The sequence below is a fragment of the Ceratotherium simum genome, chromosome 25, assembly GCF_057802395.1.
Source record: "Ceratotherium simum simum isolate JZ-2026a chromosome 25, ASM5780239v1, whole genome shotgun sequence".
Classification (NCBI taxonomy): Eukaryota; Metazoa; Chordata; class Mammalia; order Perissodactyla; family Rhinocerotidae; genus Ceratotherium; species Ceratotherium simum.
In genome coordinates this window covers 15,896,499-15,916,317 of record NC_141924.1, presented here as the reverse complement: position 1 = coordinate 15,916,317, position 19,819 = coordinate 15,896,499, and the positions used below count along the sequence as shown (strand labels likewise).

Below are 19,819 nucleotides of genomic sequence, written 5' to 3'. Positions count from 1 at the left end.
TATTCCTTCCTCCCCCTCCTCAGTCTTCCTTGGGTCTGCCTCAAAGATCCTCCATTCTCCTGACCTTTCTCCTGGTTGTCTCTCCCCAAACCCATTCCAGAAGGTTCATTCCCGTGTAGCTCTTGTTGACCCAAAGCTCTGCATGGAGTCTTTCTTTGGTCTCTTATGTAGGAAGATGAATGAAGTACCTGGCACAGCAAGGACCTGAGCCAATGGAGAGTGTTTCAAGAGACAAAGATTAATTCTAAAACTACAGAATTATCAGTTTGGAAAGAGTCTCAGAGATTTTTCAGTCTGATTATACCATTTTTATGATGAAAGAGCTCGGCCTTAGAGAGGGGCATGACTTGCTCAAGAGCACACGATGAGTGCGTGGAAGGGCTAACACTGGGACCCACAGTTCTGACTCCTTCCCATGCTTTCCTCCACTTCCCCGTAGAGCCCATCATTGCTTCACACCGGGAAGAGGAGGGCAAAGGCTCAGGAGAGATGTCTGGCAGATCTAGAAACAGGCAGGAAGTCCTACTGAGACAGAAAGCCTCGTGTGATCTGTGTAGATATAAGGGAGCAGGCAGGGAGATGGAGGGTCAGAACCTAAAAGACCAGGATTGGAAGGAATTCTAGAAGCTCGGTCAGCCCAAGCAGCCGAGGTAGGTGGCCACTCAGCCTCTGCTGGAATGGAACACTCACTCCATACAAGGCAGCCGATTCCAATCTGGTACACAGGAGCCAGGTGGGCTGCATGGTACAGAAGTGCAACTGTGGGTTCTGGGGCCAGACAGACCTGGGTTTGAACTCCCAGCTGTGTTAGCATCCCTGAGCAAGTGATGATGGTTCTTTGAGCTTCCGTTTCCACATACACATACTGAGGATAATAATACCTTTGTAGATTAAAAAATGGCTATAAATCGTTCCTCTCCCTCTATCTACACCCTTTGGTAATACCCTCCCACACTGATGCTAGATTGGCCACATGACTTGCTTTGGTCCAGGGGATATCAGCAAACACAGCACAAACAGGGGCGTTAAAAAGTGCTTGTTTGGTGGGGCTTGCCTCTAGCTGCTCTGGGACCTTGTGACTGCCACCTCGTGACTGCAAAGTGTTTGGCACAAAGCTAGATACGCAGCAGGCACGCAGCCTACGACAGCTGTAATTTCCTCCTCGGGTTTGATTTCTGCCTTTCAAACGTGCGCTCATCCAACAAATATTGATGGAGTATCTGCAATGGGCAGGTATTGTGCTGGGCCCCAGAAAGAACAAGACAGACCAGGTTCCTGCACTTCTGGAGCCTCTTCCTAGCAGGGGGAGAAGACAATAAACAAACCGAGATAAATTCAGAGTGAAGTCAGAGCTACAGAGGCAACCAAACAGGAAACAGGATGAAGAGCAATGGTGGGTGAGGGCTGGCCCAGGAAGGCCTGCGAGCAGGTGACATTTGAGACCTGGATAAGGAGAAGGATCTGGCCTTGACTAAGTCTGGGAGAAAAGCTTTCTAAGAAGACGGAACGGTCCTTGGGATAAAACTGAGTTGAGCATGCTCAAGTCAGAAGCAACAGGACCAGTGGGGATGGAACATGGGCGAGTGAGGGGCAGAAAGAGAGATGCAGGTGAGCCAGCAGGTGCCAGGGCATATGGGGACTTGAGGGCCATGCTGGGCTGTAACACCATTCCAAATGCAATAAGAAATCATCAGTGTTTTAATGATGTGACCTGACGTATATGTTTCAAAGATCACTCTGGCTGTTACACAGAGAATTCCCTTTCACTCTCGAGAATGTTGCTTTTCAAACGTGGGCATGCTGAGAATCATTCGGGAGGTTTATTACAACACAGATGCCTGGGCCCACTCTGGAGATTCCTGTTTGGTAGGCCTGGGGTGGGGCCCGAGAATCTGTATTTCTAATAAGTTCCTGGTGAAGCTGTGCTGCCCGCTGGAGCAGCGTGGCTCTAAAGGATGGAGCCCTGTTAGCTCGGCTCATGTTTTCTTTCCTCCACTCGCCGAAAACAGAGAGAAGACCATCAGCCTCCTGTACTAACTTCAGCTTAGTACCTCATGACTTTGTCAAAGGAACACGAAAGAGCAAAGCCTCTCCCGGCCAGGCAGCAAGGATGCTGTAATCAGGATCTGTCCTGGCCAGCCCGCTCTGCTCTTTCAGCCATTCTCATCCACTGCTAGGACGGGAGGCAGGTCTCCTGAGTGGCTGGGAGAGGAGCAGGCCTTTGGCTCCACAGCTGCGGCAGCAAGGTTCATCCTTGCTGAACGGAATTCCAGAGGGAGCCGGGCACAGAAGCCCGCACACCGGCTCTTCTAATTTGTTGTGGCATTCACGTAGGGCCTACTTCTGACTCAAAGGTTTACAAACACACTCGAAATGTTTCTTCAATTAAAAATCAATCCAACAGGCACCAGTCAGCCTGCTGCATCGTAATTGGATGTGTAGGATGGAGTGCAAGGAGGGATTTCTACCGTCTTCACCAGCTTGTGGTGCCGCTTTATAATTTTTGATTATGTCCTGCTAAGCATCTCTCGTTAGAGTGTGGAATTTCTTGGGTTCTCTGAGGTATTGTCGGGATGGCAATCCTTGTCACAATGCGTTAGGGGAGATCATGTGCCTGCCATGCTGGGGGATTTGTGTGCTTTGAAGGCAAGGCCTCTGGGGTTAGCGTTTGCCGCAGATCTTAGAGGTGCTGAGACTTTCTTTTAAGCGGGCTGTGAGGGAAGGTCCTGTTGGGTTTCCTGCAGCCCAAGCCAGGAGGATGCTTCCAGCTGACAACAGAAGGAGGGGCTGTTTTGCCTGTATTCTTTTGTTGATAACAAGTATATACAGAAGGATAGATTTGGGTTGTGAATAATTAAAAAAATTTTCTTTCTAATTGTAAATTCCAGATAGCAAATTTCATAGGGAGCAGAGAGGTTAAAAAAAATAATTAAGGTGAGAGAAACTAATATTTGTTGCGCACCCACTACTCACTGGGCACCTTCCAGCCTTTTGTTTCATAAACCCAGACAACAATCTGCGACCTTGACAGGATTATTGCCACTTCACAGATAAGTAAAGTGAGGCTCAAAAAGCCTAAGTAACTTGCCCAAGTTCACACAGCTAGTGAGCGGTGCCACTGGACTTTGAACTCGGGTCTTTCTCTCCCTTTTTCCTCTGTATCACCTTACCTCTCCTAAATATCTACCACGTGCAGATACTGTGGTCAGGGTGCTCAGATCCAGCAAATATGTGCCAAGTGCTTCCACAGAGAGTCTCTTGTTTAACCCTAACCAGGACCCTATGAGGCAAAGATTTTTAACCCTCTTCATAGAAGGAGAAAGATACCCAAAGGAGTTAAGTGACTTGCCCAAGATCACCAGCTGAAGAGTAAAGGAGCTGGTGGGATCTGACCCCAGAGCTCTCTGTCTGTTAAGTCTAGTGCCCTTCTGTGCAATACCACAAATGTAAAGATTTTGGCCAATAGTGCTAGCATCATTTAGGAAGCCTTCAATCTATGCCAGGGCTAAGTCCTGGGCACGCGTGATCTCATCTGATTGTTACGATGACTTTAGTGGGGAGCCACTGTAATTATTATTCCCAGATTACAGACCAAGAAACCGAGGCTTAAAGAGGTTAAGTGACTTGTCCAAGGGTTAAACTTTGTGGCAGAACCACAAAGACCCCACAGCGTCTGACTCCAGGAACCAAGTTATTCACTGTCGGGCCACTTTTTATTCTGATTAGAAAGTACGTCCGATTTCTTTGCCTCTTTCATTTTCTCCTGAGTTCGGAGGGAGCCACTGGCTACTAAACTTGATTCAGAATATTTTGCTGATATGATGATGCATTATTAGGAGGCGTGAATGTCAGTGAGGACAGCCAGGGATGCTCTGAGAGATGGGAACCTGGGATTATCTAGAACTCACTGACTTGGGCAGATTATAGGATCTGAACTTCAGGTACCTCATCCGAGGGGCTTGAGGTGCATTTACGCTGCCTGGAGAATAGAAGACCAAACTAGACCATCGCTGAGCATGAACATCGGGGATTAGACTTTATTTTCATTTTAAATGGCATAGAGGAGAAGGAAAAAGAAATGTGAAAAGAGGTCTGTAATGGCCTGGTGACTTTTATTGTGCTGTTTGGTCGAGGAGAGTGCATGCACCCAGACCGAAAGCTGGGTGAGAAGCCAAAGGGACGCAGAAGTTTAGGGGTGACTCTGGGACACCGGGCTAGGTCGGTGCCTCATGGAGCCTCACTGGGAGCCTGACAGGTTTGAGCTGGAAGGGATGGCCACCTCCCCTGGTTTCCCCAAGGCCCTCTGTAATCCAGGCCCTGCCTACCAGGCCAAGTTCATCTGCTCTCCTCTGCTTCGCCTACACCCTACGCACCCTAAGCTCCAAGCACACTCAGCCCTGTGTGTTCCCCAGTGGACCTGCTGTCCTCTCCCTCCTGTGAATACGCTGCACACTCCACCTTGGGGATCCTTCCTTCTCTCTCTACGTGCCTTCAACTGTCAGTCTACTCAGCTTCCAACTCAATGCAGGTGACACCTCCCCTCAGACACATCCCCTCTCTCTTCCTTTCTCTGGCCCAGACCAGGATGAGGGCTCCTCCCATGGGCTCTCATAGCATCTCTCTACTGTAAGAACCTGTTACCTGTCTGTGGCAGGCAGAATTCTAAGCTGGCCAAGACTCCTGCCTCCTGGTGTATACACCTTATATAGCCCCCTCCCTCAAGTCTGAGCAGAACCTGGGAATATGATGGAATATTACTCCTGTGATTACGCAACATAACAGACCAGAGAGATTCTCCTGCTGGCTTTGAACAAGTAACCTGCCATACCACGAGAGGGCCACACAACTAAGACATGGGGGTGGCTTCCAGGAACTCAGAAGGACCCCAGCCCACAGCCAGCAAGGAAACGGACACTTCAGTCCTTGAGCTGAATTCTGCCAAAACCTGAACGAGCTTAGGAGCGGACGCCGACTTCCAGAGGAGATCACAGCTCCAGCCAACACCTCGATTTCAGTCCTGAGACCCTGAGCAGAGGACCCTGCTAACACGTATCCAGACTCCTCACCCATGAAACTGTAAGATAATAAATGTGTTTTTCAAGCTGCTGAATCTGTGGTAATTTGTTATATAACCAGTGAAAACTAATATGCTGTCTGAGCCCTGAATACACTATACACTCCTTGAAGGCAGGAATAGGGTCTTATAAATATTCCTGGCCCCACAAGAGCCTGCCACGCAATAGCAATAGATGCTTACATAATATTTGCTGAGTGATCACGTGAATTTTGGAGACGAGAAAACAAGCCACGAGAAGGGAAAGACCTCGCTTGAGATCACACAGCAAGTCAAGGATGGAGCCAGGATGGACCTCTGTGCTGTCCCTTCTGTCTCATCTGTCCTTACCTGTCACCTGGTACGGTCAGCAAGTTCTCTGTGCTTCTGCACAGGAGTCCTGGAGGCCTGTAAATCTCCAGGAAACCACTAGCCAACGAAGCCATTTACTTCCACCAGCAATCATTCGCTAACAAGCGGCGGGACTCACAAAGCCAGGAATCTGCTTCCATAGGCCACACTCAGCATGAGTCACTCCCAGATGCCTCCAGATGTCAGGTTCCGGTCCCTAACCCGAACGCCAGACCACGGGCTATATGTGAACTTTGTCGTGTCTGAGTTTGTGTCTTTCATTTGTTTGCTCATTCGTCAATCATTCATGACTAATAACAAGTGACATTTATTGAACACTTAGTAAGTGTGCCAGGTACTGTTCTCAGCACTTTCCAGGCATTTGCTCAGGTAATCCTGAAAACAATGCCATGGAATCTCATCCAAAGGCTGGACAGGCATCTCCGAGGTGATGCGAAGACAAAATGAGCCCAACAAACTCCCTTCCTAATTGTGGGAGCTGACGGGGGATGACAGGAAGGAAATCGGGGCAAGGGCAGCCACTGTGGGCCATGTGTAAATCGAAGAGGAAGCCAGTCAGCGGAGGCGGGAGGCAGGCACATAGGACAGCCAGGTGTAGAAAAATTGTGTAGCCCTGAGTGAGTGGCCTCAGGACTTTGAATCCATTTACCTCCTGGCAGCGAGAGAGATGTCTTCAAAAACAGAAATTAGATCACGTAACTTTGTGTAAATTTCTTCAATAACTTCTCACCACGCTTAGAAGAAAATCCAAATATTTTATGAGTTTCTAATGTTCTATAATCTTAATCTCATGCCACTTTCCTCTCGATCCCCTGCTATGCTTCAGCCACAGTGGTCTTCTATCAGGTTTTTGAATCTGCAAAGCCCTCTCCACCACAGAGCCTTTGCACTTGCTGTCTCATCTGCCCGGAAAATTCTTTTCTTAGCAACTCGCATGCCTGACTCCTTTCTCATCCTTCAGGTCTCTGCAGAAATGTCCCCTCTTTAGAGAGACTTCCCCTGACCATACCACCTAAAGAAGGCCCCTCACTTGACATTGTTATTATCTATCTCATTTCCTTTAAAGCACTTATCACAATTATAATCATGTTCCTTAATTACTTTTTGTTGTTTATACTCCTAGCCCCATGTTCTCAACCTTGGCTGCACACTGGGAACTTAAAACAAGGCAAGGTCTCCAGCCCACAAAGATTTTTCCTTAACTGGTCTGCAGTGGGGCCTGAACATGAATTTGTTTTAAAGGCTCCCCAGGGGATCTACTTTGTCCCCAGCCAAGGTTGAGAATTGGTTGCACTAGACTGTAAGCCACGGAAGGGCAGGGATCATGTCAGAACTGCCTGGTAGAGGCTCGATGGATGGTTGTCGCATGAATACATGTATAAGGCAATGGAACAGCAATTGCTTTCCAGCAACGACTGTGCCTCCAGTCTATGTGTTTCCCAATGATTCTCTTTCTTTTGACATGATTTGAGGAGTGCTCTGTTTTTCAGAATCAATTCTTCCTCTATCCTCAACCACCACCACCATCATCACCACCACCCCCACCAAAAGACACGAGTCCTCGGTTTTCAGGGCTGGAGAGGGGATGAGACAAGCCCTCCCTCATCAGGCTTCAATATTCCAAGCCTGTGTCCAGGTGAGGAGCCGCAGGGAGGGGACTGTGTGGAGGGCGGGCCATCTGCCATACCTGTCCATGGAGAGCTGAGCGACCAGGGTGACGTCCGTGTTGTCCGAGGCGGGCTCATACTCATAGTGCAAGAAGTACAGGTGGGTTCGGTGAACGGTGAACCGCTCTCGCCGGAACTCATAACACAGGTCGTCCTCATCCAGCTCAGAGAGCTGCTTCTGGAGCTAAAAGGTAGGAAGGGGGCGTGGGAACAAGAAGGAAGCTCCGAGGGGGCCCAGGAGCCTGCCCATCGTGCCCCACCCTCCCTAGTCTGTTACCCATTGGACGTTGTTTATGGGCCACTCACAGAAGGACGGGATCGCTGTTTGCATCTTCCTCTGCAATTTAATCTAATTTCAGAAAAGGCACAAGGCAGGACAGCTGAGCTGACCCTTGCCATCTGAGAAATGAGCCCCCTCTGAGCTGAGAATGATGGTGGTGATCATTGACGAACATATAATCAACCACAAACTCCTTACAAACAAACAAACAATGTTTTCCTAGATGACCTAGCACAACAGTTTCAAAGAACAGGCAGAAACCATCAAAGTAGAGAGGCACACAAACCGAACAGGGCTGTACCTTTGTGTGACCTCATGCTTTTCTCCCCCTAGAGCTACAGACTTCACTCCCTGTACTAGCTACTGGAGAGAAAAACAAAACAAACCCATAAACCAAACGAAAAATCTTTTCCTTTAAATTCATCCCAGTTAGAGTCTTGGCACCAACTCTTTTCTCTTTCTTCTTCTCTTCTTTCTAACCTCTGAAAGTCTGACTTCATTAATCTGCTGGTAGAAGTTCTTTGCCTAGCTCTACCCTTCTCCTTCCTACCCTACCACTGAAAGAACGGGCTGACCTGTGAACAGGGAACTAAGGACTTAGCATTTGACCTAAGCAGATGCAGAGACACAGGTGTCCAGATCTGCCGATACACAGCTACCGACACACAACCGTCTTGGGTAAATCCCCAAACCCTCCCAAGCAGGCAGGACTATGTTTTATAGATGAAGAATTGCAATGAAAACGTAGAACTTTGACAGTGATGTTAATTAGACCAGTGGATATGTGGTAGCCGAGTGAATGGACCGGGAAGAGGCAGGAGAGCAGCTTTTGGGGGACGAAATGTGCTACGTCATGATTCAAGCGATGGTGAGTGACATGGGTGCACACATTAGTGAAAATTCAATGAACTATACACTTAGAACAGGTGGATTTATCATTTGCAAATTGTATTTCAATAAACTTGATTGTTAAAAAATAATCTGCCAAAGGTCGCAAAGCTGGTTCCAATATTTTTTCTGTTACATCAGCCTTGTCCATCACACAATGCCACATAGGTGAATACAGATTAAAGTTTACACGACTAGAGTTACTAACCCGGCTGAATGTATGAGAACATTTTTCCAAGAAGAAGGTATATATATTTTTAAAATCTCCAAACCAACAGTGTAGTAATCAACAAGAAATTTACCAACTCACTTCTGTATAACCTTCTAGCAGTTAAGACCATCGTCATCATAGATTAAGCTATGGCATTATTTCTCAGGATGTGTGCTATGGCAGACAATTGCATTAACTATTCCAATTCCTCACCCTGCCCTACATCCCTACCCTTTATCATGTGACTTCCGGTAATGCTTACTCAAGAGACAGAGCTTACTTCCCTGACCCTTGAATCTGGGCTGGACTTGTGACCTGCTTTGGATGACAGAATGGTGGGGAAGCAATGCTGCCCCAATCCTGAGGCTAGGCTTCAGAGGAAGTGCGTGTTTCCTGCACCTCTCCTACCGCCATGAGAAAATGCCTGGGCTAGCCTGCTGGAGGACGAGAGACACCTGGAACAGAGCAGGATCGCCCCAAGTGCCCCAGTCACGGGAGTGAGCCCAGCCAAGATCAGCAGAGCTGCCTCAACAAACACTTCTTGTTGTACACCGCTAGGTTTTATGGGTTTGGAGCAACAGACAACTGACAGAGTGTCACTGGCACACTGTGTGGGGTGCTTTTCTGTTATGCGAGCCTGTCCCACATATCACGGGGCGGTTAGCCTCCTGGGCCTGGCCCACTAAATGCTTGTAGCCTCTTCCAGATGGCCATACAACTCCAAATGCACCCGCGTATTTCCAAACGCCACTTGGGGAACCACTGAGATCCAGTGAGCTATGAGACAGTCTCGGCTATCTAAAATTTTTAACTACTAGAAAGGATACAATCAGGGATACTCTTTAGCTTTTCAAGCCCAATCTGACGTTGTTGCCTATTTGAAGATTCCCACTATGCCAAGAGTGTAACTATTCTAAGGCCAGGATGCTGGAATTCTCATGCCACCTAAGATCCTATGAGCCAAGTGACCCCTTCTGGCCTGCAGGATTAAACCCAGATCCTCATTGAAAATCATATACTCTCTCTCTGACTCATCGATCCCACCTTCTCTGTACTTGCACCAATGATCTCCTCTCTGCTCCCCAAGCCTGCCTTTCCTCCACACCTCCAGGACTTTGCATATGTTCTTCCCTCTTGCATGCCCTCCCCCACCTCACCCACTCTTCTCCACCTGGGGACCTTCCATTTACCTTTCAAGATTCAGCTTAGATGCCGCCTTCTCTGTGAGACCTTTGCTAACTCTGCCAGGTAGAGCTGGCCCATTTCTTCTTTGAGCTCCAAGAGCACTCAATTTGCTAACTCCGCTAAAGCACTTGTCAGTTTGAACTAAAATTATTTAAGGGCAACTTCCCCGGCAAGACTGTGACACTTTCCCACTGCCCCCAGCACCGTGCCTATCGCATGACAGGTGCCCGACATTCACGTGTTGCATGCATGAGAAATATGTGCTGCACACAGGAAGGCTGTCATCACTGTGACGTTCAGGCCTGTCTTTCTAATTTTCCTTTTGTATCTCCTAATGTTATGCATGGAAGGTGCTCATTCTGAAGCCCATTATTTGCTTCTGTATTTGTAGTTCAAGGGTCTGTGATGGCTGAAAAGGTTCTGAACAGCAAGCAAGAATGCACCAGGTGCTGGGCACACGTGATTCCCTTTCTGTAGAGCCCTCCAGTGAGGCGTGTGGAGTTTCATTTGATAGCTGAAAAAGCAGTTTTGAGATCTTGAGGTCCCTCAGGGAGGTCAAACCTGGGTCTGTGTCCCTCCACCACCAAGCTGCCTCTTTAGGAAAGATGCTCATTCAGCATCCAGAAGCAGACGCAGTACAGTGACTGAGGTGCCTGGTTCTATCCCACCCCCGCCTGTACCATCTCGGGTGAGTGAGTGAGTTACTTAACCCTTCAATTTCCTCAACTGTAAAATGGGCATAATGATAGTAATTACCCCAAAGGATTGTAGGAGGATTCCAAGAGATTCTGCATAGGAGGAGTACCGTGTTAGAAGACTCAACAGATGTCACATTAGGAAAAGGAAACACCTGGGCCCCTGAAGACACCCAGGTGGATGCTTTCTGTCCTCCAACATGACTTGAAGGAGATGCCATGGCAAGGGGCTGGAAAGCAGGGAAGGCAGGGGCTGGATGAGCCCCTGTTTCATGAGTGTCAGTGACAGTCCCCTTATTTTTCTCCTTGAGGAACCCAAATATGCCTGGAAACCAGAATGTGGCTCCCAGGAGGAAATTTAACCAACTGAGATCTTCCTTCCCTTTCTCACCCACACTGCAAAAGAACACAAGCGATTCTTCTCCTTTAGAGAATAAACATCTGCAAAGTTCTTTGTAAAAGCAGAGTTGCTTTTAGGGTGTTTGCTTTGTGTTTTTTTTTTTTTTTAATTGCAGTAACATTGGTTTCTAACATTGTATAAATTTCAGGTGTACCTCATTATACTTCTATTTCTGCATAGATGACATCACGTTCACCACCCAAAGATGAATTACAATCCATTACCTGTGTTGTGTTTTTAATATGTTGACAGGAGTGAGTGCATGGCTTCCAGTCCAGCAGAGAGAGGCGTGGGAAAGTGTGGGGATATGTGTGTGTGGTGAAAAGGGTCTTTCTTTAATGAGGCCTCAAAGGAGAAGGTTATCCTCATCATGTAAGAAAGAAGATTAGTGACCAGAACATGAGAAGTGCATGTGTGTATGGGGGTCTCTCTTCCCACTTATACATACACAGGCACACACTCTTGAGTGAGGGGAGAACGACATTCCAAGGGAAATGGCTCCAAGAGCCACGTGCTAAAAAGTACCCATTTAGTGGGCTCCTAAAGGCAGGAGCTGTATCCCATTCTTCTTTGAGGCCCCTGTACCTAGACCATCTAAGGCATATTGTATGCTCAAGGAGCCTCCATTGGATGTACTCATAGCCAATGCATGTAAAGAAAGGGAACAGTGACCAACGAAAGTGCTCCCAGGACTACCAAGGTATGGCCTGCCCTTGTAGGGTGGGTATACCCGCAGTCCTGGGTATACCCGCATCCCAAGGTCACCTGTGTCCATCACAGTGCTTAAGGGGCAGGATCTAGGGAATATTATTGTCTATCAACCATCTGGGGTATTGTGGAGATCATACCAGGTGTGATGTCAGAATCTATGGGACTCTGGACCAACCAGTTGCCTTCCTTGAGCTTTGACATTATATTTATTATCAACATGGTGGTTTGCACCTTTGCTCAGCTAATGTGGACAGAGCGCCCACTATGAGCAGGTACAGTGCTAAATGTTTTCAGGTGCATTGCTTTATTAATCTAAAAACATTCAGCACACATCTCTGTTCTAGAAAGAGGAAACTGAGGCTCAGAGGATTTCCACAATCTGCCAGTTACACAGCTAGAGAGAAGCAGTCTGGATTGGGAGTCCAGTCTTCGGACCCCACACCAGGGACATTTTCACAACACAATTGCTTTTCTCCTGGGGGTTGGATGTGAGGATCAAATGAGCTGGTGGAAGATACAATGCTCCATGGACAAAGCAGGCCATAAAAATGCATACGCAGTATGATCCTCATACAGCAAAAAGACAAACACAAAAACACATAGAAAATAGACCAAAGGAAACACATTACAATGTTAACAAAGCTTTTCTCTGAGCAGTGGATTCAGAGATGAATTTTATTGGCTTCTTTATACTTTTCGGTACTTAACTAATTCCCTGCAATTTTCTCAAATGAGCTAATGCATGTAAAAGTGCTTTGTAAACTGTAAAGTGCTACACGAACCTAAGCAATGTCATTATGATTACATTATGTACCTTTTCAAATTCTAATCTAGGACTGCTTATTGCTGACTGCATGGCTGATGTTATCTCAAGGGGGAGACTCACACGGCTTAAAAACCGCCTCCTTTCCACCCAGGGTACCAGCAATTTCTCCAGGGAGATGCTGAGCTGGAGGGAGGGCTTTCATTAACAGAGCCTGAATGCTACCACACTCCACACTCTGGCCACGCCACGGGGGGAGCAGGGGGCTCCTGACAAGCAAGTCACAGAAACAAAAGACAGATTTCTCTTGCGATAAAATGCATTTGCTAAATTGCTTCTTTGGGCAGCCAGCTGAGGCACAGGGAGATTTGGACTCAGGGAAAATGGCCCTATAAGCAGTTTGCATTTATTTCTTCCCATCCTTCAGGACAGTGGCCTAGACTGACCTCTGAGCTGCCAGAAATGATGGCTGGTAGTGCCTAAGGATTCAGAGGGGTTGGAAGTGTGTCCCTAGGCTCTGGCCTAATGGACTTCTGTTCAAAGCCAGAAAAAACGACACAGAGAGATTATGGGAAACTGAAAACTGAGACCAGATTCCCTTGACACTCGTTTTCTACGTAACCTTGAGCAAGTCATTTCTCCCAATAGTTAAGACAAAGAGTTTTGGCTTCGTAAAATAACTCTTAAGGATCACATGCTCACAGGCCAGGTAATGTGCTGAGAGCTTTGTGGGCACTTTCTTATTTAATACTCACACCGACTCCATGGGTTAGGGATTACTATCAGTGCTGTTTTATAGATGAAGATGTCCATCATCTGAAAGGTTTAGCCACTTGTTCAAGGTCTTATAATGAGTGAACAGAGCAGCCAAGATTCAAACCCAGGTGTATTTCCTCCACGTTCTTGTACATAATCAAGTCACTACAATGCCTTGTTAATCTCTGGGGATCTTTCTAGTTCTAATTCGAAATGGTTCTGTGACAGTAGAGGACTGAATCATGTATTCCCCTTGGTGGCAGAGACCTTCTGCGCTCACCAATGTTCACATTCTCCTCGTTTCCTGGGAGAATAGCTAGGCTGTACTTCCAACCTTCCTGCAGGTAGGGGTAACTGTCGTGTGGCCAAGCTCTGATCAGTGGAATGTGGGCAGATTCTGGCTGCCACAGGCACCATTTTCAAGGCTGGTTCATGCACAATCCTCACTCTGTTAGCCAGAGCAAGAGCATCCAGTAGAGGAGTTTAAGACTCTGTGGAGGGCAGAGCCACAAGATGGAAGGAGTCTGGGCCCCTGAACCTGGAGAAAAGCCACCTGCCAATCAGGAACACCCATTTGGACTTTATGTGACTAATCAACGTTCAGCATGCTGAGCCCATTTTATAATTGCTCGTGTTACCTTAACCAACACGCCCACTAGAACTCTCCTAGCCGATAAGTGATGACGACAGAGCACAAGGGACCAAGGAAGGAGTCCCTGGGACCACCCACTTCTTCTTGCAACACCTCCCCTTCTGATACTGTAGAACAATGGTGGAGACCTCCGATGGGTAAAATAACACTCAAGAATGTTGCTTTATACTTTCAACTGACTTTCACTCTTCAGCGGCCTTGATACCCATTACTTCACCTCTTCCTCCCAATGTCTGCATGAGACAGGCCCTACTGGCCTCAGTTGACAGATGGGGAAACCGGGCATCAGAGATCTGCTCAGAGAAGCTGGGGCTCTAAGTCACATCTCCCGCAGCCTACTTCAGAGCTCTTCCCTGAGGTTGCCACGAAACAGTTACATTTTATTAAACCCCACAGACAGGTAGGGAAAGATTACCAGCTTACTGGCTGCCTGCTGTGTCTATTAATCAACGAAGTTCCAGGAACCCAAAACACTTTTTACCAAGGACACCAAACCATGGGCCCCTTTCATTCTTTTGTGGGAGGGGAGAGATGTGGGCTTAGGTCTGTTCAGCAAAGGTTCAGAAGGGATCTGCCCAGCACTGATCTAGGCTTTAAGGAAATAAAGAAGAAAAAGGCCTGGTCTCCCCCATCCCAGGAATCAGTATTAATTCGTACACCACACACAATTAACAGGCCCTTACTTTATGCCAAGCCCTGTGTTAAGAATGGGGAATGAACCCCAGTTTCTGTACTTAAACTGTTCATAATAGCCTGGGTGGGGGAACAAAGAAGCAAGATAGCAATTATAATAGTGTATATTCAGAACTTAATTTTGGGGGGCATGTGCTGTGTGCCACAGTGACCTAGCTCATGACCTATCTTACTTTGTTTAGTCCTCATTAAGCCTATCGGATTGGGCTAATCATGATTCCCATTTTACAGATGAGAAAACTGAGGTACAGAGAGTTTAAGTCAATGGCCTGAAATCCCATAGCTGGTATTCCTAAGATTTTACACGAGGCAGTCTTGCTCCATAGCTGCCCTCTTACATACTGCACAAGGAGCCAGTTAGTGGAGGAAGATTCAGCCAAACGGAGAAGAGGGCAGGGAGCTGCTGCAGAGGCACAGGAGGGCAGAGCACCTGGCAGAGCTGGAGCCCAGGGGCAGGGAAGAGGGATGTATGCGTGCTGGAGCCGGACAGGAGCAAAGCAGACACCCCACAACGGCGAGCCTATGGCCCAGACATAGCCACTGAGAATCCTGACCCCATGGCTCCTTCCTTTATCCCCCCTGGCCTCCCAGGCATACACGGGGACCCTGCAGGCTCTGGGACTTAACATGCCTGTGAAGGGTCACTTGGGACCGGCCTCGGGCAGCCTGTCGTCGGGCTCTGGGTGCCGTCCACCCCGGGCTCTGCTGCCCACCGCGTGATTCAAGAGCCGATGACACGCGGCTCGCACGAGAGAGCAATAACGCATTCTGGTTTTCCTCGGGGGTTTCTCCGGGATACAGCTGTTTCCACAAAGCCACCTGTTCCCTGCCATTGCTGCGCAGAGTAAAGTGTTTACAGAATCTGTTTATATGTGTCTTATTTTTAACTTCTAATTGAGCCGCGATGATGCCGATGTCTTTTCCTCTTCGAGGGCTCAGTATCAGAGAACGTGGCCCCGCAGGCAGCCCATCACCCTTGCAGCATGAGGGAAATGAGCTTAGGAGCCCTTGTTTCAGAGGCAAGGCAGGGATCCCGGAGCGGCTGGAAGGGAAGGTGTCCAGGACGAGCTTTCCGGACAACACTGGTAACAACACCTCCTGTGGATTGTAGCACTTAGCACACCTCAACCCCTTCAACCTCATAACAGCCTGGGGTGGGTTCGTTTACTAACCATTTTATAGGAGAGAAAACCGAGGCTCGTGGAAGGCAAGAATTACGCCTAGAGTCATAGACCTAGTTCTGGGGCTAGGTTTTCTGATTTCAAGTACAGAGAACTTTCTAGCACATCACAAATGCTTCAAGAAAAGGACTTGTAATAGTTCATTTGTTCAACAAATTTACTGAGCACATATCAGATGCCAGGCAGTCTTTCATAGGCATAAAAATATATTGACAAATAAAACAAATAAAAATCCTTGCAATCACAGAGCTTCCATTCCAGTGGGGGAGACATAATCAACAAAATAAAAAAGCCAAGAGTATGACATATTGATTGGTGATAAGTGATGGAGAAAAATAAAGGAAGGAGATAGGGAGATAGGAGCACTGGGGTAGGGGGCAGGGATTGTAATTTCAGATCACAGAGTGTTGTACATAGTTGTAGAAAGAACACTCAGCTGTGGGTCAACTTGATACCACTGCCAGTGCTGCCACCAACCCATCCTATGATTTCAATTCTCTGAGCCTCCATTTCCTCCTCTATAAATGGAGATAATCATAGCAATCTTGCAGGGTTCGTGAAAGAGTAAAAGGATTATACAAGTAAAAACAACTAGGAGGATTACTGAATGACTTGTAGTTATGATGTTAGTTTTAACTCTGGAGCTACATCGACCTGAGAAGCATGGCCCTGGTATGTCACTTTATAGTTAGGAAGACTGGTTTCCAATTGTAGGAGAGCAGAATTTGCTACCCCAAAATGTGTCTCTTTGGATTGGTTATTTTTAAGAACAAAAGACTCAGGAAGAAACTTTGGCCTTCCCCCTAACTGCCTAAAAGAATTTAAGATAGAAGACCTGTTCCAAGAAGGAGCTATCACCATAGATAACTATAGCATAATATGAACTAAGTGTGGTAGACAGGGAGGAACCTAGCAAGGCCCATTTGATCAAAGTCCTCTCCATGTCCCACTGTCTCTGCAAGGCATGGCAAACATTTGTTTACTAAACATTTGCCTTTGTAAACTACCTTCCTCCCCTTTGAAGTCTCAAACCACTACCTTCAACATCCTCCTTAGTCTTTAGCTGAAGATGGTACCTATGGTGGTGGCTTCAGCCATTTTGGCGAGTTCCTCCGTTTTCCTGGGTTTCTCTCATGTATACACGTTATTAAACTCGTTTGATTTTCTCCTTTATTCTGACTCGTGTTAATTTAATTCTTAGACCAGCCAGAAGAACCCAGAAGGGTAGAAGAATATCTCCTCCTCCCCTACACAAGCATGGCCCCACCATTTAGGAGTTGTTTGACTTTGGGCAAGTAACTCATCTCTGAGCTCTGGTTTCCTAATCTGTGAAGTATGACTCATAATGCCTTCCTCCCTTATTGTGGTGAAGATTAGAGCTGCATTTCCCTGTAGAAAATCTCCAACTGTCAAAGGCCAGAAGAAAGCAGACAAAGGTCTTGAAATAGGTCTTGAAATAGCACAGACAGCTGTGCCAGTATAGGTGACACTAGAGTGACTAATGCCTAGTGCAGGGGTGCCCAAGAGGCTTTAGCATCTCCCATGTCATCACTTGGAGATTGGCACTGATTCCCTGGAGTGCTGTCTTGGCGAGGATACTGGGGTTGGGGCTGAGCCCAGGAGGAAAGAGTGGGGTCATCAATTAGTGATGTCTGCTGTGGGCATGGGATAAGGAAGCTTTAAGTCTGCAGACACCATTTATTGACTCACAATTCCATATAAATATGAAAACTCATTTGTGTTCATCTTGTTTTTTCTTCTTTACACCTTTTGGATGCTTATTATGTTTCATAATTTAACTTCTAACACGACAGTGGATCATTCTTTTACCATTGGTCTTTCTGACTTCAATACCATTGGTTTTTCTTTTTCTGGCTGCGAGGGAAAGGATGAACATGGAGGTGAGCCCAGAAAGGGTTGTTCTGAAGCTGATAAACTGAAAGTGACAGCTGTCAGAAAGGAATCTGCAGAACAAGCAGTAAAGCGTCTGAGGCCATTTCCTGCCAGGATAAACAGCATCTTCTCTCCTCTGGCCAATTCCCGCCCCCTCAGCCCACTCAGTGCAACCTGAGTCATCGAAAATTGTAAATTGAGTTGAGTATACTTTGGTTCCTAAAGGAAGGGCATGTATTCTAGCAAGATTCCCACCCAAATTGGTTAAAATACCTATATTTTCATGGCTTTGCATTTAAAAAGGTGAGCTTCTTTTATCTGGAAAATTCCCTTAGGTGGAGCAAGGCACTCTTGATGATAAAGCATCATTCTATTAATACAAGGCTCAGGGAGAGTCGCATGTTTGTGAATAACACGCTGTATGGGAACATGCTACACTATCTGGGGCCTGTCAGGGACAACAGGGCGTGTGCTTACGTTTCACTGCTCCAGACGACAGAAATCAAATTAACGGAAGGAAAGATTTCAGTTCAAAATGGGGAAGAAGGGGTTAGCATCTGCAGCTTTCCAAGAGTGGCGTAAGCTGCTGGAGGTGGTGAGCTCCCTGTCTTTGGGAGGATTCCAGCAGAAGCCAGATGCAAGCCTGCTAGGGATGCTGTAGAAGCCTTTTGGTATGGATTAGGGGGTGGAGAATATCCATGGTTATCTAACTGTGCTCTGTGGAGTCCCAGGGTTTCTTGGATACACTTGAGGGGATGGGTTGCTGAGGAAAAGGGAGAGAAATGCCAATGTATAGAATTCTAGTCTCCATCCCTACTTCAGCCAAATAATAATAACTAATGCCTACCGAATGCTGACTGCATTATGTAAATTAACTTACTGGTTCCAGGGAGAGATGCCCAGATAAACCGTGGGACAGAAGTGGCTATGTCCCATCAACTACTGTCATGCAACACACTGCTGGAGCCTGCTCCTCCAAACTAAGCTGTCTTGTCCTAGGGCAAGGAACCCAAACAGGGGCTCTAACATGGGGGCCAGCTCCTCACGTCTTCACTTCTCACTGAAGAGTTGAATCTCCTGACTTCCATGTATATATATGGAATATATATATATATTTATTTTTTCATTATAAATATTTTTATTTTTTAAAAGATATTTATACGTATTCATTCATTCATTCTTTTTGTCAGCAAGGCCAACCAAACGACCTCTCCTTCCTACCCGGAGTCTCCTAATTGGTGCAAAACCTACCTGGGATTGTCTGAGGCAGAGCAAACGGGACAGCCCGTCACGTGCTTTACAGACAGACTTCTAAGTGACTCGGTAGGTTGGTAGGTTCCTCTCTCTGCCAGGCCTTCCTAGAAGAGATGTTAATAAAACCCCAAACCCATTCGTGGAACAACAGATTTGAATCCAACATTAGATGGGTTGGGCATTGCGGTTTTTGAAAAAATGCATCTCAATGAACACTGTGTTCCTAGTGCCGAGTCCTGTTTTTGGTGATTTCACATAAATTATCCATGAAACACTATGACAAAAGGATCGCTGTTCCCGTTTATCAGACGGTGACCCCGAGGCTCAGAGCATTCACGTGACTTCTCTGAGGTCATGTGTCAATTAAATGAGTGATCTGGGATGACTAGAGAGCTCAGTCTTATCATCACTGTCCCCTCTCCAGTGAAGAAATAATAATGCAAAAATGAACTCCTGCAGTCCTTTATAGTTCTCACATCGCCTTCATTTGAATCTGAATGTGCCATGCTCATGTTTACTTCTGGTCTCATGCTGCTCCCTCCCCACCACTAAGTCCATTCTCCATACCGCATCACTCCTCCTTATTCATCCTTCAAATCTCACCTCCTCCAGGAAGTCTTCCCGGATGTACCCTCTCTCCCACAGCGTGTGAAATGCCCTTCTCGTGTGCTCTCAAAGCACCACCACTGTTCCAGCGCTATCACTGGATAACCACTTCCTGCTTGTCTGCATCCCTCATCAGATCATGAGAGCAGGGGTTCGATCTGCAATGCTTCCTTTGGATCACTAGCCCTGTGGCTGGCAATCTGAAAGACTATCTGCCGAGTGGATGAATGCGTCTTGAGCCCTAGACACTGCCCTCCGAGCCCTTTCTCATCTGGGACCTGCAATCCAATGAAAAGGTTCTTGACTTCATTTCTTTGAGACTACCACCATCTGCGTATTTGTCACGCTCTAATGACCTCTTCCCACAGAGCTGGGAGCATCCGGCTTTGGGCTGGATCCAAGATCTTACCCTTTCCCTCTGGTTGTGTTTGCAGATAACACTTGACATGCTGCAAAGACCCAGGGGGGTGGAACTCCCTACACAGACATGTTCCAGGGGTGCGATGTTACAAACTCCCTCCCTGCCCCACCCCTGCCCCTGCCACCGGGGGCAGGCTCA

The 19,819-nt window shown here is 47.1% G+C and overlaps 1 protein-coding gene across 6 annotated transcripts in view; it reads right to left on the bottom strand.

Annotated features, from left to right (window-relative positions):
* The window catches only part of LARGE1 (LARGE xylosyl- and glucuronyltransferase 1), a 529,018-nt gene that overhangs the window by 30,322 nt on the left and 478,877 nt on the right, over positions 1-19,819 (bottom strand). For all 6 annotated transcript variants that reach the window (XM_087448983.1, XM_087448982.1, XM_087448981.1 and 3 more), the window contains one exon: positions 7,113-7,276. In XM_087448983.1, the coding sequence (XP_087305109.1) occupies positions 7,113-7,276 (164 nt within the window). The remainder of the gene's footprint in view (positions 1-7,112; positions 7,277-19,819) is intronic.